The sequence below is a fragment of the Panthera pardus genome, unplaced genomic scaffold (assembly GCF_024362965.1).
Source record: "Panthera pardus isolate Hobbes unplaced genomic scaffold, ASM2436296v1 HiC_scaffold_20, whole genome shotgun sequence".
Taxonomy (NCBI): Eukaryota; Metazoa; Chordata; class Mammalia; order Carnivora; family Felidae; genus Panthera; species Panthera pardus.
This window is the reverse complement of record NW_026526766.1, coordinates 83,726,705-83,751,602: the sequence shown is the minus strand read 5'-3', so window position 1 is coordinate 83,751,602 and position 24,898 is coordinate 83,726,705. Positions and strand designations below refer to the sequence as shown.

Genomic DNA, 24,898 nt, shown 5'->3' with positions numbered 1-24,898 from the left:
ATGTGGCCTCAGACAAATCATTTACTTTCTCAACTCAGAAGGAAACTGTAAGGTTTAAATGAAATTAAATAAAAAATTGCTTGCAGAAAAGTTGAAAGTGTCACAAAAATGCATAACATATTACTACAAAAGCAAAACAGTACAGGTTTCCCATGGACCACAGTTGTGAACAAACTAGATGGACAGATCACCCTTAATCATGACTACTGTCTGTCCTTCCTCTTAGATTTATATATGCCATGTTAATTTCAGATAACAAGACAGCCAGGCAGAACACTAAAGCTGACCACAATCAGCACAATTCTTCGATATGGCCTGTGTCCCATACCTCTCCTCTTGAGGAGTCCTTACTCGGGGATGAAGATGATGAATGAGGTGCAGCCACCAAAGAAGTAGCACCAATGGCTGCAGCTGGAGGGAGTTCTCGTTCTTCGTTCCCTGGACGTCGGTTCCAGCTGGGATCGCTCATAGGTCGCCGGACAGATGAGACTATATCAGAGCTCCTGCTGCGAACTAATCTTTCAGGGTATGAATGCCTTTGCTTGAATGCTTCCATCTCAGCTGGAGTTAAAACATGGGAACCAAAATTTGGCAACCTGGCCTCGTTTCCTCCCACAGCTCCTTCCAGGATTGGGGGATCTGGTGGTGGATGCGATGGCCTGGCATAGTGAACCTTTGGCCTTACCACAGCAGAAGCCCCTGGAACAAGAGGAAAAAAAGTTTGCAACTGAGACAGAACTAGGCATTTTAATGCCAAAAAAGGCATTAACAAAGGATTTTGGCTCTGTTCTCCTGCCCAGGGTAAGAGTCAAAAAGCTCATTTGACTAGTTTACCTTCATGTGAAGACAGTGGATCAAACATGGCAAGTAGAGACTCTGACTGAGAAGGAGGAGAGGTCAGCTGGTGGGCGCCTAAAACAAACAGGCAAACTGTAAGAAATCAGAACTCATCACTCAGTAAGAGTTCCTACACAGTGAAAAAGGTTCTAGCATTCTTCCAAGGTTTTCCTTTTCTGATCAATAAAACTTGAGGGGCATATCAGGAAAAAAAAAGAATGTGGGGTGCCTGCGTGGTTTGGTCAGTTAAGCATCCAACTCTGGATTTCAGATGGTCATGATCTCATGGTTCGGGAGTTCGAGCCCCCTTCGGGCTCTGCCCTGACAGGGAGGAGCCTGCTTGGGATTCTCTCTCTGCCCCTCCCTTGTTTGCTTGGTCCTCTTTACTCTCTCTCAAAATAAATAAATAAATAAACATAGAAAGAAAGAAAGAAAGAAAGAAAGAAAGAAAGAAAGAAAGAAAGAAAGAAAGAAAGAAAGAAAGAAAGAAAGAAAAGAAAGGAAGGAAAAGAAAGAAGAAAGAAAGAAAGAAAGAAAGAAAGAAAGAAAGAAAGAAAGAAAAGAAGGAAGGAAGAAAGGAAGGAAGGAAGGAAGGAAGGAAGGAAAAGAAAGAGAAAGAAAGAAGGAAAGAAAAGAAAAGAAGAAAGAAAGAAAGAAAGAAAGAAAGAAAGAAAGAAAGAAAAGAAGGAAGGAAGAAAGGAAGGAAGGAAGGAAGGAAGGAAGGAAGGAAGGAAGGAAGGAAGGAAAAGAAAGAGAAAGAAAGAAGGAAAGAAAAGAAAAGAAGAAAGAAAAAGAAAGAAAGAAAGAAAGAAAGAAAGAAAGAAAGAAAGAAAGAAAGAAAGAAAAAGAAAGAAAAGGAAGGAAGGGAGGGAGGGAGGGAGGGAGGGAGAAAACAAGGCACCTGGGTGGCTCAGTTGGTTAAGTATCTGGCTTTTGATTTCAGCTCAGGGCATGGACTTGCAGTTTGTGAGATTGAGCCTCACGTTGGGCTCCAAGCTGATAGTGCCGAGCCTACTTGCGATTCTCTCTCTCTCTCCCTCTCTGTGACTCTCCCCTGCTCGTGCACACTTTCAAATGGAATAAATAAACATTTAGGGGGCACCTAGGTGGCTCAGTTGGTTAAGCATCCAACTTCAGCTCAGGTCATGATCTCACAGTTTGTGAGTTCAGGCCCCAAATCGGGCTTTGTGCTGACGGCTCAGAGCCTGGAGCCTGCTTCGGACTCTGTGGCTCCTTCTCTCTCTGCCCCTCCCCCGCTTGTGCTCTGTCTCTGTCTCTCAAAAATAAACGTTAAAAAAAAATTTTTTTAATAATAAACAAACAAACAAAAAAAGAACCTAATATATTCTCATTACTTCAAATTCATGGTATGTTTTTATCTACCTACATGGATTTTAATGACATTTAAGTGGTCTAGCATCCTCATGTTGATTACTTTTAATGGCCAAACTGTATTATATTTAATGTAAAGAGTAGAGCCAAAAAATGTAAATCACATCAAAATCTTCAGAATGTCACAACTTCCCTGAGTCTCGTCTTCCTTCTACCTATAAAAGTAAGGGCAATATTACCTAGAAGGAGTATAAATAGAAAGTTGTAAAATTTGAAATTCTGATATTGTTCTCAGCAAATGACAATTTATAAAAGAACTCATAACAAAAATGAATAATAATACTACATTACACCACAAAACAAACTCGAAGTATTTTCAGCTACAGAGTAAAAATGACTCCTCTAAGCATATGTCTACACAGCCAAAATCAGAAATATTGAAACAGCTAATTAAGTATGTAGAGGCTAAAATTTTTAAATATATAAAAGAAACTATTACTCTAAACTTTTTGAGTCTGAGCTCTTTCATGATAATGAATGCTAGTACTTGGATTTTAAGCCTTTTGATTCTTCTTTTGTTCTAGGTCTTATATTCACCTTCCTTTATTAAAATTATAAAAATAGTGTATTGTTATGAAAGGCAGCTTAGAATATCAGTTCTAACATTTTGGTCTTAGGACTCTCTCACATTCTTTTGTTGTTGTTGTTAGGACACTTTGACATTCTTAAAAACTATTGCCCCTCAGAGCCTGTTTATGTTGGTTGTGCCTATTGATGGTTACCAGATCATAAATTACAACTGAAAACAAACATAAATATTTATATATTAATTCATTTAAACATATCCATTAAATGGTAACACAAATAACTCTTTTTTAATGAAAAAGTATTTCCCAAAGTAAAAAACAAGTAGAGTGACACTGACATTTTTACGAATTCCTTTAACATGTGGCTTAACAGAACACCTCTGGATTCTCATATGCTTCTACTTTCAATCTGTTGCGGTATGTATTCTGGTTGAAGTATATAAAGCTGGCCTCACACAGACATGTAGTTGGAAATGGGAAGATATTTTAATATAACAGCCTTTTCAGATAACTGGGGACATTCTTCTGTGCTACCACACCAAATCTTGACAAGGAGTATTTTTTTTTTTTTTTTTTTTTTTTAATTTATTTTTGGGACAGAGAGAGACAGAGCATGAACGGGGGAGGGGCAGAGAGAGAAGGCCACACAGAATCGGAAACAGGCTCCAGGCTCCGAGCCATCAGCCCAGAGCCTGACGCGGGGCTCGAACTCACGGACCGTGAGATCGTGACCTGGCTGAAGTCGGACGCTTAACCGACTGCGCCACCCAGGCGCCCCTTGACAAGGAGTATTTTAAAGGTAAGCTACAATTTGGAATGTGACACCAAATCAATGAACTTTTTGTACTCTGTTACATTAAAATTAGTTGGTCTGTCTCTCTTGCACTTTAAATGATTTTTGTAACATCATGTATTCATCACCTGGAAAATATTGGTGTAATTAGATACACAGATCTTCCACAGGTTGACACATTTCAATACATAATATTAAAAAACCACAATCTTAATAATACCACCAATCTCCCCAGAAAAGTCTTTACGTATCAGAAAGCTGTCAAGGTCATGGAGGTGGATACAAGTTTTCCGAAATTCTGATTTTTATATGAAAGCGTGAATTTTATCATTGGCAATAAAGTCTATTGTCAGTTGTTTTCCTTGAAGCGATAGGCTCACTCTGTTAATTTTCAAGAAATGCCTGCCAAATACCCAAATCTGAATAACTACAGTTTTTGTCAGTCATTCTTTCAAGCAAAAATGGTGTTTTGTGAAGAACAAACAAGAAAAGAAACAGCTAGTTAAGCTCACAGCTCCAATAACCATACAAGTGCTTTTCCTTGAGACACTTCACCACATTTCAGAATGCAGGAGAAATGCGTTAGGGGTATTTCATATTTCCTCAGAATTTTAGACAGATGTGTACTCAGGGTTGAGATGTAATTAAATAATTTTTACTGCTTCATGAAAGACACTCTAAGTAAAGCTTTCTAACTAACGGAGTATACAGTGACCACTAAGACTTTGCTATCACTGCTCTGCTTCATGCTAAGGCTCCAGCAAATTTACCCACCTTGGCCTGTGCACCATCAGTGTCAATGTCGACACAGAGAAAAGACAACAACCTTTTACTATTATGAAAACAGTTCTGACATCATACCCTGCAGCCCCCAAAAGGGCCTTAAGGGCCCTTAGTGGTCCATGAAGACTATACTCTGAAAATTGCTCATTTAGAACAGTACTTCTCAAATCAGGCTACTTTGTGCCCCAAGGGATCATTTGGCACTATCTGGAGACATTTTTGGTTGTCACAACCAGAGCGGAAGAAGAGGGGTGCTGTGCTCCTGGTAGAGGCCAGAGATGCCACTAAACATCCTATAATGCACAGAACGGGCTTGCGTAACAAAAGAGTTACCTGGCCCCAAATGCCAATAGTGTGGAGGATCAGAAACCTTGGTTCAGAAAAAACAAAGAATTTTTTTATAAAAAAGAAAAAGAATCTAAAAACCCAGTACTCAGTACAAAAAACTACTGCTAGCATTTTGGTAGTTCTTTCCTGAACTTTCTCTATGATCGGTTTTGTAATGTTTCATTATCTTATATGTGGAAGTTCTTTAGGATAAATTTTCCAAAATTTTCCATGTTATTTCACATGCTTTAGAGGATTTAAAATCCAGTTGCATAAATTCTGAGTGGTTGCATCAAAATGCATGTAGGAATTCTAGTTTCCAATTCTCAGGTTGTTTCTTGTTTTCTGCCGAATCAATGTTATGGAGAACACCGGTATAAATGTTATGGACAACACCAGTATAAATGCTATTAGAAGCACAAGACTTTCTGCATACATGGAACTGTTTCCTTACGATTCATTCCTAAAGTGGACTAACTGAACCACATTGAGTTTTGAATTTTCAAGGCCTTCTATCCTGCTGCCAAATCATGCCCCAAAGTGCTAGAACAACTGGTACTATCACCAACAGACACGGAAGACTGCCAATGTCACCCATGAATGGGATCATTTTTAGGTCACTCTCATTTCTACTTCTTACCATGAGTTACTTCATCCATGTCTGGACTAGTGACAGAATCTTTACCCCCAAAATCAGAGCTGCACTCAGATCTCAGGTCTTCAATCTTATTGGGAATATCCTCGGAGGTTGCACTTATGCCTTTAAAATAAATAAAGTAAAAAATAAATAGCAAGAAGAACAAAATAACCACACAAAAAGTATATGAAGTTTGGAGAAATGTAAATATTCTCAAATTTTTTGTGTCCCAGTTTTATACATGTGAGACGTTGGGTATCATATCCTTTTTATTGTACTACTGCCTAAATACGTTTACCTTGATTTGTACAACATAATCACAAGTATCATGTGGTATCTAAATACAGTAGCAGAGGCCACCAAGAACAGATAGAATTAGAGAGAGAACACGCACAGACCGTTGGCCAATTACTTCAACAGACTCCATAGAGCCACGTATTAAGTTCTCAGAGATTTAAGGTCCCTCAGAAACAATTCTGTTTCCAGAAAATTCCTCAACTCGTAAATAAAACATCTCTCTCTGTTAGCAATTTTATAAATGGGGAGGTGGGAACACACCTTGCAATCCTTATTCCTTAAAACAAGACAGACATACCCGACACAACACTGAGGCCTGGTGTGCTGGGGCGGGAACTGACCTCCCTGACATCCGTATCATCAGATGTGCTGCCCAGTCCAGAACAGCTCTCCAGTTCTTGTAGACGTTCCTCCTGCTTTAGATCCGGGGCCTCTAAATAGAAGACATGAGGCGCCACATTAGTGATTCTGTTAGTATGCCACAGTTTCAGCTTGTGACCCAGATGAGGAAAGCTACCAGAGCATGAATGAAATCATTGTAAACAGATTTCTAAGTCTGGGCCAGTTAGCACAGCTGATCAGATCGAGTGTTAAAGAAGTTGAGGTTGTGATTTTCATCCCAATATGAGCCAGTCTATCGTGCAAAAGTGAAAACTCCGCCTGCAGATCACTAATCTCATAAAGTATGCTGTTGGTTAACAAGTAAACTCAACAAGAAAATACAGAATAGCTTAGCATTAAACCAACTATTTTCTAAAAAATAACTCCTATGGATGCTCAATAGATGGTAAGCTAATCCTACTGTCTCCTTATCTAAAGGTTAGCATGTCTGAATGCATTAATATTATAAAACACATATCAGAATCACTTAACTATTCTTGAGCCGAGCAGATCACAAAGAATGTAATTCAGACATACAGTTACTTAAATCTGCATTTTGGTAGTTGACATTTCATTGAAAGCAAAGATTTATCTTCATAATCAGCAAAGCAGAAATGCAATACGTAAGAAAAGAGAAAGTACAAAACACTTTATATGCATTTATGATAATCCTGCACAAAATAATTCTCAGGACTCCAGAGTCTCAATTTCAGTACATTTCAAAAATATACTAGATACCTTTTAAAGAGTCAAGTTCTCCCCAGGATAAATCTAGGCATGCTTACCAGACACCCAACCGCTCAGGGTCCAAGTTGTACTGCTATTCCTATTTCGTGACGAGTTAGTGGGAGATACCAAACTCAATGTCCCACACAGAACTCCGGTGAGTTGCTAACAAATGCTTACAAGTAACTACACACAGAGTCAAAAAGCACCTGCCATCTTTGCCTATGTCCCGCAACACTGCATTTTTTCTTGATGGACAGAAAATGCCTTAACCTAACTGTCCATTTGAAATTCTTAGCAATGTGATTGCCTCACACTTAACAAAATGTACATGATACAGAAATTAAGATACCTTACATTTAAAACTTCTGTGCAAATCAGAAAGCAAACAATGACGGCATACTAACCTGAGTCACTTGGCAATACCTCTACACTCCAAGCTTCGCTTGTTGTCTCTGATATGGTAGAACCAGTGCAGGGGTCAAGAAGCACTGACCCTGAACCTGGCAGGCACAGTAAACTGCCTAACATGTTCTCTGCTGCTGCACCTGTATAACCAGTGGGGAGCAAAGGGTTAACGAAGATCCTGATGGAAAGAGCAGTGATCATGGAGAAGGACCAAACGCTAAACCAACACATAATCTCTACCCACAAGAAGGAAGCCAAGGTAAGTGTGATTTCAATCAATAACACCACTAAAATCACAAATTTCCCACTTTGGTCACAAAGGCACATGCTCCTTTTCCTCAGTTTCCTCCTGTTCACCTTGGACTCTTCATAGAGAAAACACACATTAGATCATTTCAGCTAGCTTTCATCTTGGTTTTTTAGCAAATTTTTACGTGTGTCCCTAAGTATCTAAAATGTACAGTCCTAACAGGGATTAAAACCTCTCAAACAGAGACACTTAACCACAGAAAGGTATACTGGCCAGATACGTTTTCTTCTGGCACATCAGCCACATATTCAGAGCAATAAAATATATTTGCAGGAAAATACACATCTTCTGGAACGCTCACTCCACTGCAAATATAGCTCATTGCTCAAAGAGAGCTTATTGCCAGAAAAAATACTACTTTGGCACCAGAAGCAAAGTAATGCAGAACCAATTAACAAGTCTATTTACACCACTGAAAAATACCAATAGAAAGGACTGAACATTATAATACACCTGTGTTAAAAATACTCAAGTTCAGAATGCTCCACTACTTCTGATTACGCCTAATAAAAGAACAATGCTACTTCAGTGCCTGAAAAAACTTCTGGCAAACGGTTACTGGTAAAAGTTACATTTTTAAAGATACATCGTGAAATAATTACAAATAAAATAATGTCTGGAACTTGCCTAAACAGAACTGGGTTGGGTTGGGGAGAGGATAAAAGGGTAGTGGGTGAGAGAAGAGATGAAACAAAACCAGCCACCTGTGTCTGTGTAACAGTTGAAAACGAGTGATGTGCACAGAGTTCCTTATTCTCTCTTGTATCTGCCTGAGAGGTTCCATGATTTAAAGAGAAAACGAAGATGGTGCTTATGAGACTGTATGAAACCTTTCAGAGCTCACAAAACGGTATCCTAAAAAGGGTGAATTTTAAATTATGGACGTTGTACCTCAATAAACTTGGTACTAAAAAAAAGAAAAAAGTAGTTACTCTTTGGAACTGAATTAATCCTTCCGGGAAATTTTTTTTTTTTTTTTTTAAGTAAGCTCTATGACTTGAACTCATGAACTTGATATCACGAGTCACATGTTTTACTGAATGAGCCAGTCAGGTGCCACATTAAATTCAATTTTTGGAGAATCTCAATATTATATTATTCTGAAAGTTTTAGGGCTATAATCTGTTAAGAATTTCCATCTTCACGTAATGTGCTTAGTTTCAAAAGAATATCCTAAGAATATGTACTATGTCCTGAAAACAAGAAGCTAATTCAGAAGATTAGTTTCTTTTTTGGTGGGGGAGGGGGAGTTAAGTGCAGGCAGGGAAAACACTACCTACATTTAGGCAAAGAAAAAAAATACACAAGTGCCTGGTTACATACACTTTTCTCAGTTCCCCAGTTAGTGCGAACACACACACCATGTCTGTCAGAGGCTGAAGTTCCCACCCATGAAGGGCAGGTGGATATGAATAACTAAATACCAATCTTCCAGAGAAATTTAACAGCAGTTACCTGCAATTTCTTGTAAGCGATCTTCATCAATGTTAGGGTCGAAATCACTTCCTAAGACATCTGTACTCCACGTCTCACTCACTGTTTCTGATATATCTCTATCATCTGTCAGTCCCATCATGTCACGTATTTCAAACTTTCTTAGCTTATCATCAAGATTATCTTGTGTTGTAGCTATCAAAAACAAAATTAAGCACTTTAAAAATGTTAGCACAGCTATAATTTTTTAAATCAACTTTAAAGATACATATTTTATCATTAACACAGAGCATGCAGTACCAAAACACTGCATCATTGCCCTATAAATGTACTCTTTCACCTTCTGAACTTTCAGCAATATGTACCCCCACTTCTGGTAGATTAACTGGGGTAATTTCTGCAGTGTGACTTTGATAAAAAACAAAAACAAAAACAAACAAACAAACAAAAAAAAACGGGAAACATTCCCCTCTTTGTCTTTGCAAAGGCCTTGTTACTTGCTTTGGCCAAAAGAGTAAGGAGGAAGTGTACCAGTTTCAAGGCTAGGCCTTAAAAGTCCTTATAAACTTCTGCTCTCTTTTCACCCTTGCTTCTCCCATGAGAATAAGCTTAAGTTAATCTGCTGGAGGATGAGGGACCACACAAAACACAGCAAAGGTCATCCTAGAGCAGCTCCTCACGGGCCAACTGTCCCCCAGCTAAGATTAGCAGAGCTCCCTACTGGTGACTATAGATACATGAGTTTGCCCAGTCCAAATCAGAACCTCCCAGCTGACCCACAGACTTGAGAGCACAAATAAATGTTTATTGTTGTAAAGTCACTAAGTTTTGAGGTGGTTTGGTATGTAGCATTACTCTGGCGATAATCAACTGATAAACCCATACTAAAAAAAAAAAACTTTTGTTTGACTTGAATACATCCACCTGATACTAGTTTTCTCTCTTCCCTTGACTAATGACAAGCAGTCTATAATTTGCCTCAATTTACTTCTTAACCTAGTGTTCACAAAATGTAGACCACCAACCACTTACAAGATCAATCACCTAGAGGGCTTGTTAAAAAAGTGATATTCTTGGGGGCGCCTGGGGCTCAGTCGATTAAGCGTCGACTCTTGCTTTCGGCTCAGGTCATGATCTCCTGGTTTGTGGGTTTGAGCCCCACATTGGGATCTACACTGGCAGTGCGAAGCCTGCTTGGGATTCTCTCTCTCCCTCTCTCTCTCTCTGCCCCTCTCCTGTTCATGCTCTCTCTCAAAATAAATAAACTTAAAAAAAAAAAAAAAAAAGGTGATATTCTTTCAACTTCTGTCTTAAGCTACTATTTTAGGTTTCTCTCTTTTTTTTTTTAATTTTTTTTTTTTAATGTTTATTTATTTTTGAGACAGAGAGAGACACAGCATGAGCAGGGAAGGGGCAGAGAGACAGGGAGACACAGAATGTGAAGCAGGCTCCAGGCTCTGAGCTATCAGCACAGAGCCCGACGCGGGGCTCGAACCCACAAACTGTGAGATCATGACCTGAGCCGAAGTCAAACGCTTAACCGACTGAGCCACCCAGGCGCCCCTAGGTTTCTCTCTTATTTGCAGAAAATTTAAACCTAATTGACACAAGGACAAACTAATTCAGTAAAATTTAACATTACATTTATTCAAGCCACACATATCCCAACTAGCAACGCTCTTTTCCTTTCTAAAAATGGAATGCACCAGGATTTCTGGAAATGAGATATGGGAAATGGCCTTTTTTTTTTTTTTTATTTCCCAGGTAATTTCTATGCTCACTCAGGTCTCAGAATCATTGCCTCAGACCCAGTTGATCTGCATCTGCCGTCAACACTCCTTTGAAGGCCATCAGTGATCTTTTTTTTAAGTTTATTTATTTCTTATTAGAGAGAGAGAGAGAGAAAGAATGAACAGGGCAGGGACAGAGACAAAGGGGGAGAGAGAGAATCCCAAACAGGCTCCACAATGCCAGTGCAGAGCCCCAGGTGGGGCTCGATCCCACGAACTGTGAGATCATGACCTGAGCCTAAATCAAGAATCGGATGCTTAACTGACTGAGCCACCCAGGCTCCCCATGATCTTTAAATGGACAAATCCAAACAACTTTTTCAAACTAATCTTCCTAGAGCACAAAAGGGATCCATCTACTTCTCAGTCCTTACCCCGCATTATTCCCCTACCTGCTAGTTCCTGAGTAAGTACTATGGTTTCCCACCTCTACGACTTGCTTATACTACTCTATTCCTTCACCTAGAATGCCGTCTTTCGTTTCTGCCAACACAATGCCAGCCAGACTTTAAGGCTAGCATTTTTTCCCACTAAGCTTTTCCCTACACTTTAAGCCACATGTATCTCTAATTCAGAACTGCTAAAGCACTTTTATGATACTGTTAATTATTTGTGTACCATCCTCTCCCTATCTTAAGTTCCTTAAGCCCTAAGTATTTATCTTCATATCCTTTAAAATGTCAGTACTACAGAACTAAAATGCCAAATATTATAGAATTCAAGCAATTCATTTTAATTATTCTATGTAATTTAAGCCTAAAAAATTCATTTACCATCCAAACATTTTTAGGAACTCAAAGAACCATGTATAAATGCAGGTTTAACGGTCATTATATAATCAGCTTAAATTTATTCTTTTACTGAACACAGCTAGCCTACATGGAAACACAGTTTATCTCGCAACCAGGTAAATTCTCTGCTACTTGAGCAACTGTGTTCAACTTAACTTTACCTTGCTCATGCTCCAATAGCTGTAGAGCTTCGACTCCATTGCTCCCAGAAGGTCCTGCTCCAAGTTCTGATACAGACTCTCCTTCCAGGTCTAGAGAAGATACCGAATTGGAGCGATTTGAAGGACCTAGAGAAATGTTTCAACTGTGAGTGAGCTTTTTAATACTCGTGAGCCACCATGCAACTTTTCATGCCTTGATAACAGACAACAGATTAAGATGCTTTCATTTGTTTGTTTTTATTAAGGTGTTTTTAATACTGCATTTGTACCTTAAAAATATAAATGCCCTTTAAGCCAGCAATTGTGCTTCTAAGAATTTATCCTAAGAAAACAATTCAAAAATTCATGTAAGGTTGCTTGTTGAAGGGCTTTTTATAATTCTTGAAAAGTGGAAGCAACCTATATGTTTAACCACAGAAGAACGTTTAAGTAAATTATGCCAATTTGAAGTTAAAGAAAAAAAATTAAAAACCTAAGCTATTTAAGAATGTTAAATTACAAAGAGAAATATCACTGCTATACTGTTAGACAAAAAATGGTTACAAAAAACCATAAACCTAATTTGGCTATAAATAAACCAAATTGCTGTTACTAATAGAATGGTAAAATTACAGATGATTCCATTTATGTTCTGCATTTTCTAGAATGACTATATACTACCTATTCTGAAAAGTTAGAGAAAAAGAAGTTATTATTTTATGTTTGAAATGATAGTAAACTTGGGCTTTTTTCATTAAAAAAGTTTGTCCTTGTCCATGAAATGATGAATTCTCAATCTTAGCTTTCAACTTTCTATTTTATTCCTACTTCCATTCTATCTTCCTGCTTTATCAAGGTATGAGTGTGTGAATAAAGAAATACAGAACATTAAAAGTATACACAACATCCTGAAATACTAGTGAGTCCATTTATTTCCCACTTAGACATGCATTATCCTCTAAAGGAGCTCTATAAGCATTGGTATATATCAATACTACAGAAACTTGGTATTATTCAAGCCTCAATAAAGACATATCTTCTCCATTGTATACGATCAAAGGTCTCTTGCAATCTTTTTCTTTTTTAAATTTTTTTCTTAAAATCTTAATTTATTCTAGAAACAATCTTTATAGCCAACTGTTCAAGATCATTAGAAGAAAACTTCATTACTCTCCCCAGGGAGAGAAACAGATGGTATAATTATAATTTATAAGGCTCCTTTAAAGATCGCAAAACAAAGTATTACTTGAACCACACAACTCTTTGAATGAAGTAACCCTTCACCTTCAGATATTCCTTCCAGATTATCACTGCAGAGGGAAAAGCGCAAGGTTTTATCAGGTTTACCGTGGAGTTTGTTTTCATCGACAGGGACATCTCCTTGTCCTCCATCCGAAAGTTGCATGTTTAGGACCTGAAAAATAAAATGCCTTTGGTTTATCACAACTGAAAGACAGATTACTGATATGAAAACAGACCGCAACAAATGCATATTACGAGATTCTGATCAAGCTTTTAAGTACCCCTAGAATAAAAGTTTATCAGTTAAAAAAAACCTGAACCTATGCCTTTCCATCACCCAGTGTCAGAGATTGAACAATCAGGTATCAGTGACTGGTGGGTAGGATCATAAAAATCAAAAGGCTTCGGAATCAGCAGTGGGGTCTGTCTGGTTCTGCCATATACCAACTATGTAATCTTGGGTAAATTTATTTACCCTAAACCTCAGTTTCTTGATTTCTAAAACAGCAATAGTAACAGTATGCATGCCATGGAGTTGTTGAGGGTTAAATAAAAAAATGCACAGAAATCATTTTGCACGGTAAAATGACATTAAATTTGCAGTACATTTTTTCAAAAGTTAATAAACTAATTCAACAGAAAGAAAACATAGGAACAGACTATCCTGTAGGCATCAGAATTCAATCAGTCTAGTTTGAACCTTGCCTTGATCACCATATACACAGCCACAAAAGTCCATACCAGAAGCTACAGTGTTTTCAGAGCCATCTCTAGCTTAGAGCTGATGGCCTTTTAAAAATGTTTTCTATTTGTTAGATGACTCCCAAATAACATAATTACTTTTCAATCCCCACAAGCCTCGTAACTCAGCTTTATATGTGTATCTTCAACTGAATGAAGAATTGAGGGCTTTGCTGGAAGTCAGCATGTTTTAAGCACACCCGGAACTCAAAATCACAGCCACCGTGCTCCTAGGCTACTGGTAAAACATGAAGGAAGAATAGTATCCTCCAATGAAAAGGAAAAACAAACAACCGCTCTAGGTGCTTTTGGCCCTGCATTTAAATGAGTAAATTAAAGGGTTTTTAACGACTCTATACGTTTACTCAGGTGATGCTTTTAAAGTCATTTAAAAATAGAATTTTTTTTCCTACTTGCTGGAAATTAAACGTGGACATAAAACTTTCACATTTTGTATTTTTAAGATAACTTGGATCTTTAAACTCCTAGTGAGCAATGTGTAAAGAATCTTCAGGAAAAATCTATCCAAAGGTCTAGAGAGCGATTTGATTAACGGCAAACAAAAGGCTCCTCCTACCACAGTGGAGAGACTGCCCTGCAAGGGGATACAGGCTGCTGTCCGCGAGGCTGCCAGAACTGTGAGCTGGGGGAAGGCTAACAGGGAAGGCAGAGTGCCACAGAGTTCCCTGGCTGAAATTCAGTGGTTGTTTTTCCTCATTCAGCATTCCCCTGGTTCTGGTAAGGCTTTTATTACATTCTGGAGTTCCTAAAAAGTTGATTCTGACAGTTTTTGCCAGCTCATTTGTGTGTGTGTGTGTGTGTGTGTGTGGACAGAGTTCTGGAGTTGGACAGAATTCTTTCGTATGGGTCATGCCACAGTTCCAAACACCGCCTTACCAACCACCATCGTCACTTTATCAACCACTATAACTGGTCCCTTTGTCCCAGGCCAGGAATTTTTCTTGACTAATAAGCAGTCACTGTTGAATATAAAATGATGCTTCTTTTATATTTCTTCTTTCCTTTTGCCTCTGTCCCAAGCTCTTCTGTTTACAAATATCTTAAAAGTGATGCCCACACCCCAACTCCATTTCTTCAAAATATTTTACTTTCTTAGTTTTCTTTTCAGTTATCTCTTCCATTTCTTCCTAACCAACCAAAGAACAGAAAATATTTCTAAAGAATGTCTGGCTCTTTAAAGCAGCAATACCACTAGTTTATCATTAAAAAGAAAAGAAAAAAAATTTCCTACAGGTCAATGTCCATACCACAATTTCCCAGCTTCCTATCTCTTCTATACTATTAGGAAAATTCCTCCTGGTGTGGACCTAATCACCAATGACAGTGCTATTGATATGTTAATGTGAAAGGCCCCTGAAACGTTCATAGGGAATTTGGCATTTAATGCATTCATTAAACACATACTGACTTATACATAAGAGACCATTAATTAGAAAAAAGAAGTAAGTTTCTTAACACTGATGGCTATAAGTTAAATGTAACAATACGTTCATACCTCATTTTCGGACATCATCCCTGGAGTGAGCTGGGGACCTGTCCCTAAGGAAATGACCAACACCTCTTCAGGCTGCACTTCCTGGATGGTTTCTTGAGATGACCCTTCATGGTCCATATGTAAGTCCATTAGCACATTGGTGCGGCTTCTACTCCGAGTTGCTAATAAAAAGATTTTCAAATACAATAATTTAGAGAACAAGACAAAACAAAGAAAATGGTACACTAAACACAAAAATATATTTTCTATTAATGTAGGACTTTTGCATATGCACAAAAAAAGGGTGGTGAGAATATGAATTAAAACAAAACCCTCCACCTTCCCAGTTCTCTGCTGATAACTAACACAGATCCTCCTTCAAAACTGATAGAAACAGGGGCGCCTGGGTGGCTCAGTCGGTTAAGTGTCCGACTTCAGCTCAGGTCATGATCTCACCGTCTGTGAGTTCGAGCCCCGCGTCAGACTCTGTGCTGACAGTTCAGAGCCTGGAGCCTGCTTCGGATTCTGTGTCTCCCTCTCTCTCTGACCCTCCCCTGTTCATGCTCTGTCTCTGTCTCAAAAAATAAATAAACATTAAAAAAAATTAAAAAAAAAAAAAAGATTTAAAACAACTGATAGAAACATTGATCTGTGTGCACCTACCAGGAAGTGACACACAGATGAGCGCACCTGCAGAACAGCAAACACATCTCTCAACTGAAGACTTGGGGTGACAAAAAAAGCATTACCTTATTTCTTATCAGTGTACCTTCAACTCTTTCTCCTGGAAAATGACTGAACTGCCACAGGTCTCCCATACTAATAACTGAACTTACAATCATTTGAAAATTTCATATAGAGGGGCGCCTGAGTGGCTCAGTCGGTTAAGCGTCTGACTTCGGCTCAGGTCATGACCTCATGATGCATGAGTTCTAGGCCCACACTGGGCTCTATGCTGACAGCTGGGAGCCTGGAGCCTGGTTCAGATTCTGTGTGTGTGTCTCTCTCTCTGCCCCTCCCCCGTGCTCACTCTCACTCTCGCTCTCTCTCTCTCTCAAAAATGAATAAACATCAAAAAGAAAATTTCATATAGAAATCTGCTAGCCATGGGGCGCCTGGGTGGCGCAGTCGGTTGAGCGTCCGGCTTCAGCCAGGTCACGATCTCGCGGTCCGTGAGTTCGAGCCCCGCGTCAGGCTCTGGGCTGATGGCTCGGAGCCTGGAGCCTGTTTCCGATTCTGTGTCTCCCTCTCTCTCTGCCCCTCCCCCGTTCATGCTCTGTCTCTCTCTGTCCCAAAAATAAATAAAAAACGTTGAAAAAAAAAAAAAATTTAGAAATCTGCTAGTCATATAACATATACTAATTAGACAATCGTTGACAAAATCAGAATCAGTTTTTGAAAACACATTGATTTTCCTGAAAAGTATTAACTTCTTTTCAAAGATGCAGAAAAAAAGATTTCCCTATGTTTGAGTAGAAGTTTCTCCTCTGCTTTATGGAAACATTCTAAATTAGTAAAAAATCTAATTATTTTGGGATTTTTCTTCCTCCTACCTATAAGTACACAAGTAATACTTTTTTCTAAAATAATCTGTCAGGGCGCCTGGGTGGCTGAGTTGGTTGGGCATCTGACTCGTTTTTGGCTCAGGTGATGATCTCTCAGGTTCGTGGGTTCAAGCCGTAGGTAGGGTTCCGCACTGGCAGGGCAGAGCCTGCTTGGGATTCTCTGTCTGTCTGTCTCTCTCTCTCTCTGCCCCTCCCCTGCTTGCACACACTCTTCTCTCTCTCTCTATAAACTTAAAAAAAAAATACAACAAATAATCCATCCCACACATCTTACAAGAACTTTTAGACACCGAAAGACTTAGTTTGACAATTTCTCTACAAGTTTAAGTCTCCTGTGATAAATTCAATTTTCTTTCAGAGGGCAATAAAATTTGGTACAACTAGAATACTAAACAGAAATTCTATTTCAGTGCAAAATAATCAAAAGTACAGACATAAAGCAAAAACGCTCTGTAGCAACAAGTCTTTCAACCTCACTTTGAATGAAAGTTGACCTACTTGAAGACAGAATTATAAAGAATCCTCTCTACACAATGCTGTAGATGTGTTCATTAATCACTCTTACTTTCAAAATTCAGAGCACACATCAATTTCCCAAAGTGTAACCCAGGTTCACTCCCACCTTTATTTGCTGACCCTCACTGTTTTCTAACGAACTGTGAAATTAAATTCAACTTCATGAACAACTTATGAATCTTAAGCAACAAACTTTATAATTTATAAAAATGCAAGTAACAAAAATCCATATAGCAATTTACATAAAGCAAAAGCAACATCCACACAGAGCACAGTTTCATAAACTATTTCTTAAATGAAAGTTATATAAGAACAGGAAGAACAGCCTATTACGCACAAAATGGGGTTACTAGAGTAATATGAGCAGTTAGATTAGTGGCTGAGGAATCCCAGAGAGTGATGGCTGCTAACTGTTGTCCTGGGTTGCAAAAGCATTAAACAGAAAGAAAATCAACCCTCTGAATAATGGGCACATTTTTTAAAAATATGAAATAAATTCAGTGACCAGGTCATATGACTATACAAAGTATATGGGGCAAACATCTGAATATTTACTTTCCGTTATACCCATATTTAATGACACTTCTAGATGACAAGAAATGAAAGAACTCATGTGCAGGAGTGAATAATGGAGGAAAAAAATCTCTGATTTACCAAAAATCATTCATTTCTTGTTAAAAAAGTGCAAATAGGCTATAATATTAAAAATCCCCAAGTGTCAAAAAAAAAATCACCCAGTGCCAAAATTCATCTTTTTTCTATTTTTAATTCTGAAAACTGACATTTCAGGATGATGAAAGCCAAAGACTTGAAGAATATGATATCATATTCTTGTTGATACTATTCTATTAAATGTAAGATGGATTAATTTTAAGAAACTGACAATTCTTGGGGCGCCTGGGTGGCTCAGTCAGTTAAGCGTCCAACTTCAGCTCAGGTAGTGATCACAGTTCATGAGTTCAAGTCCCACACTGAGCTCTGTGCTGACAGCTCAGAGCCTGGAGCCTGCCTCAGATTCTGTGTCTCCCTCTCTCTGCCCCTACCCTGCTTGCAATCTGTCTCTCTCTCTCAAAAATAAACATTTAAAAAAATTAAAAAGAAATCAACAGTTCATAACAAATCAGCTCATGGAAGTTTAAAAATGAAATCCCATTCTGTAAAATGTATAAAATAAAGTACCTATTCATGTTCACTAACTTGCTGAGCTCCTCCTCATTTTCATTAAAAAAATGGCACTAAAATACTGCTCTCTTGGCCTAAACACTCTTTCCCTCCCTGTCTTGGCTATTTTGTCTCACTCCCATTCATCCTTCAAGAGAAAGTATTAGCTTCACCTGTTCTAGGATCATCTCCTGACATTATCACCACTTGGACAACATGGGTGCCCCATAAACCTCCATGCATGCTTATCTCCATCAGACACTTAGTATAATGAAGGGAAATGGTCTCCTCTTATTCTCCCCAATAGACTATCAGCAACTAGAGAGTAGCAGCCTATCCTAATGCTCTCTGCATTCCCAGTGTCCAACACAGTGCCCCCACCCCTACGCCGCAGGATAGTGATTATACCTACTCTTTTTGTGGGGACTTTTTGCATGATTAAATGAAACTACATCTATAAAGTGCTCATCCAGAGTCTGGTACATGGTAATTCTGAATCAATTTGTGTGAGTGTGTTTATAGATAGATAATAGAAGTTTACTAGGTGAATAGAACTTAATTAAACCCAATTGTTTTAAATAAGCTTGACTAAATAAAAAGAAACTTTATTTTATAAAATACAGGTATCTTAGCTCACTTGATAAAACATTATTAACAATATTGGGGGGGCGCCTGGGTGGCTCAGTTGGTTAAACGTCCGACTTCAGCTCAGGTCATGATCTCGCAGTCTGTGAGTTCGAGCCCCGCATTGGGCTCTGTGCTGACAGCTCAGAGCCTGGAGCCTGTTTTGGATTCTGTGTCTCCCTCTCTCTCTGACCCTCCCCCATTCATGCTCTCTCTCTGTCTCAAAAATAAATAAATGTTAAAAAAAAAAAAAAAAAAACAAAACAATATTGGGGAAATAGTAACTGTGTATTTCCCACTTTACTGACAGAAACTACTAAGTTATTATTTTATTATTTAGAACTTTGAACAAAGGACAGGGCTACATAATCCAAATACTGACTACTTATAACAAATGGCACATCCAGATTTCCAAGAAAAGTTACTAAAATATAATCAAAGTATACTGTTGGTGCATGATCTCAATTAATTATGAAAAGTAGGTCTAGATAAAGCTAGAACTTACTCATAAACCATAACTAATTGGTGCAATTTTTAAAAATTGCATTAGTATCAGTAAACATAAAGAGAAAGGCTTTCCCAAATTATTCAAAACCATATTGCAAAACACTGAACAGAAACAAAAGCCAAAAAAATATATATATACTAAATTTAAGGAGAGCCTGAATATGAGAAATTCTCTTTACCTATAGGCAATCGATTCTTCTTATTTGCTGGAGTGGTTGCTGGAGACAGCTGAGGAGTATTATAGGGAGTCATTTCTAAACTGCTACTTTTTCCTGGCTTTGCCTGGGGCAGGTTTGCCAATAAATTGTCAAGAGCCATCCTATCTTCTCTTAGTTGATCTCCAGACATTACACTCTTCATAAAATTCACCTGGCAAAAGTAAAAGGACATTAGCTAGTGAGATCAATTTTTCAAATACAATATATATTTCTCACACAATGTACTCATCTATGACTCTGCCCATGCTTAGATAAATGACTTTTGAGAAAATCCTATTAAAGAATAAAGCCATTACCAGAGTAATAAGCTGACTGTAGGTTATATAAACCACAGTTCTGCTCAATCCTTCCAGAAGATTAACGGAGGACATTGGAGGGGTCTCCACTGCGCGGCCCCCAATCACAACATCAAGGAAAGCAGCAACACAGCTCTGTTAAACAGGGAAAAATCAAAGTGAAATATTTCCCCTTTAAAAGAAGGGAACAAAATGTCTAATCAAGGGGGACAAGCATGCAAAAAGTTATTCTTGAAAATTATATTAAACCCAACATTGTTTCAATTTGTTTCAAATTAAACTCTTCATGAATTAATATAGCATTGTCTACACAAAATTCTGGTAAGTGAAACAAACATGACACAGAACAGTGCACACTACACCACCATTTGTGAAAAGGGAGGGATGGGGTGCCTAGGAAAATATATGTAAGAGTTTGCTTGTTTACATATAGACCTCTTGAAGAAAACATAAAAGACTGAGAACATCAAGAACCTTTTGGGGAGGAAGGGTGCCTGGGTGGCTTGGCTCAGTTGGTTAGGCATCCGAGTCTTGATTCTGGCTCAGGTCATGATCTCACAAGTTCATGAGACTGAGCCCTGCATCCAGCTCTGCACTGGCGGCATGGAGCCTGCTTGGGATCCTCTCTCTCCTCTCCCTCTGCCCCTACTGCACACATGCACGTGCTTTCTCCCTCTCTCTCAAAATAAATAAATAAACATTAAAAAAGAAAAAAAGAAGAAGAATCTTTTGGGGAGGAAATAAAGGCTAGAAATCAGAGGTGGAAGGAGAATTTGACTATATAACCTCTGAATTTTAAACAAAGTAGAATGTATAGCCTACTTGACTATGATTAATTAAAATCTAACTTAATTAAAGTGAACAATGCCATAAAACATATTTATGAAATACACTTAAAACTATACAATTATCTCTTGTTTGCTTTAGTAACTTATTAAAAAAAGTTTTAGTTTTTATTTTTGAGAGAGAACGTGAGCAGGGGAAGGGCAGAGAGAGAAGGGGACAGAGGATCCAAAGTGGGCCCTCCACTGATAGCAGAGAATCCAACATGGGGCTCTAACTCACGAACTGTGAGATTATGACCTGAGTCAAAGTCAGATGCTTAACCAATTGAGCCACCCAGGCTCCCAACTTTAGTGACTTTTTAAAAAATTAAACTACTTATTTACTTAAACATTTTCAATTTTTTTAAAGTAATCTCTACACCCAACATGGGGCTTGAACTCACAACCCTGAGACTGAGTTACATGCTCTACCCACTAAGCCAGCCAGATGCCTTAAATTACACTTTTTAAAATAATAGCTCTTTGGCTCTCTTATGGCATCTCCTCAACACTTCATTAATTGAGAATAAGTAATCTCTAGTGACATCATCATTTTTAAACTTTTTGTATTTTAGAGAGAGAAAGAGAGAGTGTGTGTGCACATACACAAGAGCAGGAGAGAGGGGCAGAGGGAGTGAAGGAGAGAATCTCAAGTAGGCTCCATGCTCAGCGTGAGCTACCCAGGTGCCCCATGACATCTTCCTTTAAATATTGCTTATCCAGGGTGCCTGGGTGGCTCAGTCAGTTGAGTGTCCAGCTCTTGATTTCAGCTCAGGTCATGATCCCAGGGTCATGGAATTGAGCCCTGCATCGGGCTCCTCCCTGAGCGTGGAGCCTGCTGGAGATTCCATTCCCTCCCTTCCCCACCCTCCTTCCCACCTCTCTCTCCTGCTCACACGTGCACACGCTCTCTCTCTCTAAAATGAAAAAAATGAATGCTGCCGATCCAATATTGTATCCTTCTATGGCTATACCAAGGGTAATTGAAATGAATATTTAATTTATACACCACCGAAAGACAATAAAGACAGTAGTTAAGTTCACTAATACTCTGGCAAAATTGTCTATAAATAGTATTTCACACGAGACAGTATTCACTCTTACTTTGTCAAATTTTCCAAGGCTGCTCTTTGTCCGGGGGTCTCCCTCTTCAGAGCCAGTCATTGCCAATTGCTGCAAAAGGCGGCCAACCTGCAACCCAAAGCAGTGGCAGGGAGACACAGGCTATAGATACTTACAGATTCTTCTCTATGAAAGCACTTCCATTCTAGTCTAAACATCTGTTTCATAGTAATATTCACACAATCTGACCAAGCATGCAAAAGAGGGTCCCAAATAAAACGTGTATCTTCTCTACATCAGCTTTTACTATATTTAGATTAAGAGTTATGGACAATAAACAGAAAATTTTGCTTTATACATTATACTGACAATATGAAATAAAAATGCAACACCTTTGTTTCTGATATTATACTTTTCATACATTTAGAAATCTTAAAATTCATTTGCAAAAATTCAAACTACTTCAAGTTAATATGAAGTACTTTTTCCCTTATATAGTTCATAAAATACTCAAGGTAGAATTTTTTTTTCTAGATTTAAAAATCCTACAGAACATAGCTGCTTGGAAGGTAAATATTAATTCACAGAGCAAGTTTCTTACTGGTAAGAGAGAACTGTTAATCTACTCTCTGTAAAGACACTTTGGAGAAAACTAATATAGCATTATCTTAATATCTGGGACAATTCCCCTTTTTGCTCATTTTGAAAATAAGTGACTCAATCTTTATTGGAACGACAAAAACAAAAACTACAACTACACTATCTTAGAATAAATTTAGTGTTTCACAGGTAATAAAAATTTTTTAATTTTATTTTGGGGATTCTTTATAGTTAATTGCTAAACATACCAATATAATAGAACTAACCATGAAAAAAAAGCTTATCGTTTAAAAATAAAATCATCCAAAGATACAATCTATTCCAAATAAACTCAATCTCTTCTTCACAGTATTTCTGTGGGATAGGATATGATTAAAAGATTGTCTTAAGAAGTAACATGATTTCAGTAGTTCAGATGATTGGCGGGGGGGGGGGGGGGGGGGCGGTAAGGAATGCTAATACACACACAGAACTCCTCTTTCTAAAACTCTTAGGTCCTCAAGAGTTTCAGATTTCAAAATTTGTAATTTTTGAAAGGCTGATCAGTGCATAGATGTAACACAGCCAGTATTAAGGGTGGCATTCTGTAATCAAATGTATTAACATTTCTGCAGCAAAACAGGAATATTCATTAGCAGCAAATGGAGTAACGATGATAAACAGCCTCATGTGAGTTCAAGTTAAGTTTTGCTACTAAACAATGTATAGAAAATGATGTATAGGGGCGCCTGGGTGGCTCAGTCGGTTAAGCGTCCGACTTCGGCTCAGGTCATGATCTCGCGGTCCGTGAGTTCAAGCCCCGCGTCGGGCTCTGACTGCTCAGAGCCTGGAGCCTGTTTCAGATTCTGTCTCCCTCTCTCTCTGAGCCTCCCCCGTTCATGCTCTGTCTCTCTCTGTCTCAAAAATAAATAAACATTAAAAAAAAAAAGAAAGAAAGAAAATGATGTATAAAGATTTTCAATCATGCTAAGGTTTTGAAATCATGGGAAAGGGACGGTGGCCCTGTTCTAGACAATCTAACCAACTATACATTCAAATCTGAGGACTCTATTTAAAAACCAACACAAAATATTTTATGACTAAAATATTTGACAATATTTTTAAATCCCAATATAATAACTGCTTCCATTTCTTAAGAAGAAAACATTTAAGGCAGTTTGAGGCAAAGGAATGGTAAGAATATATAAATATTATCATCGTATTTTCTATTCGCATCTACCTAATCAAATGATTTTCAACTGAACGCCACACTAATAATAATAGCAAAAGCATACCTGCATCAGATTAAATCTTGCCACCTCATTAATAGGAGCATCAGAAATTATTCCATACTGTTCTGGATTGACAACTGCAGGACAGATGAAGCAGGCCAAAAGGAGATCAGTACACATTGCCCTGACTTCCCCAACTTCCAGTCTATCTACACAGGAGAGGGTTTTGTACATCTGTGACACAATCCACCTCAAACTATGTGGAAAGCAGTATGTGTTCTGTTTGAGATAACCAATGAATTTGTTCACCAAAGCCACCAGTTTGGCTTCATTGGAATCCACCATCTCTTGAACCTTTTGCCTGAATCTATCTGAGCCTTTCTCTCCGAAGAGTTTTTCCTGTTGAGATGGGGAGAACCTCTCGATTAGCTTGTTTGGATCTGTTTCCAGGTGATCTTCGTCTTCAACAAGTAGTTGCATGATTGGCTCATGTAAAGTAGCTGTGAGAAAAAGTTTGGCAGAAAACAGTCCTTCAGAAAAAAGTTTAAATAAGATGCTGAAGGCACAAGTTCCTCTCCTCAAAAGTCGCCTGGGGTTGTCACTTTCTTTAAGTTCAAATTCAATCAAGTATCTCAAAACCTGAAGGAGGTAGCTTTCATCTTCTTGCATAATGCAGTTGCCATAGAGGGAGGTAAAAACTGTGTAAATAACACTTTGTGTGTTCTCCTGATTAAGTTTCTCCCCAGCAACCAAAGAGGAGGCAATAAGACGAGGATTTTCCCTTAACCGACTCAAGAATTCTCCATAAGCAGTCTCCTGAAATCCTAATTGCTTATATCCATCAACAAACTGTGTATCTTCCAAAATCTTGGCATGCTGGCAACATTCAGCAGGGGAAGCTTCAGCACTAAAAAATGAGCAGACAAGCAAAACAACAAAATCAACAACAATAATATAACACATACACTCCATTGAAACTCCACTGAAACTCCACTGAAACTCCACTAAAACTCCACTGAAACGTAGACTGATTATAGTCCCAGCAATGAGATCACTCCAAAGTGCTCAAATCTTTCAGCCCACCAGCATCTCAATGTGTAAAGAAAGACAAAACCAAAAGTACAAAGGAGGACAAATTCCTCATATTAAATCAGGTCCAATGAAAAGTATCAAAAAAATAACCATTATTCTGATTTCTTTTTTTAATTATATTTCTATTTTTTACATTTATTTACTTTTGAGAGACAGAGTGAAACAGTGCAA

At 38.3% G+C, this 24,898-nt stretch overlaps 1 protein-coding gene across 6 annotated transcripts in view; it reads right to left on the bottom strand.

Annotated features, from left to right (window-relative positions):
* The window catches only part of GAPVD1 (GTPase activating protein and VPS9 domains 1), a 71,829-nt gene that overhangs the window by 19,520 nt on the left and 27,411 nt on the right, over nucleotides 1-24,898 (bottom strand). For 2 of the 6 annotated variants that reach the window (XM_019421142.2, XM_019421144.2), the window contains exons 3-15: nucleotides 23,699-24,542; nucleotides 21,867-21,953; nucleotides 19,939-20,073; nucleotides 19,604-19,793; nucleotides 15,073-15,233; nucleotides 12,858-12,987; nucleotides 11,595-11,720; nucleotides 8,874-9,047; nucleotides 7,108-7,248; nucleotides 5,892-6,026; nucleotides 5,300-5,419; nucleotides 835-912; nucleotides 329-699 (exon numbers count right to left, since the gene is read on the bottom strand). In XM_019421142.2, the coding sequence (XP_019276687.1) occupies nucleotides 329-699; nucleotides 835-912; nucleotides 5,300-5,419; nucleotides 5,892-6,026; nucleotides 7,108-7,248; nucleotides 8,874-9,047; nucleotides 11,595-11,720; nucleotides 12,858-12,987; nucleotides 15,073-15,233; nucleotides 19,604-19,793; nucleotides 19,939-20,073; nucleotides 21,867-21,953; nucleotides 23,699-24,542 (2,692 nt within the window). Of the gene's footprint in view, nucleotides 1-328; nucleotides 700-834; nucleotides 913-5,299; nucleotides 5,420-5,891; nucleotides 6,027-7,107; nucleotides 7,249-8,873; nucleotides 9,048-11,594; nucleotides 11,721-12,857; nucleotides 12,988-15,072; nucleotides 15,234-19,603; nucleotides 19,794-19,938; nucleotides 20,074-21,866; nucleotides 21,954-23,698; nucleotides 24,543-24,898 lie in introns of those variants that run through there. The other 4 variants (XM_019421143.2, XM_019421146.2, XM_019421145.2 and 1 more) reach the window with 3 other exon arrangements.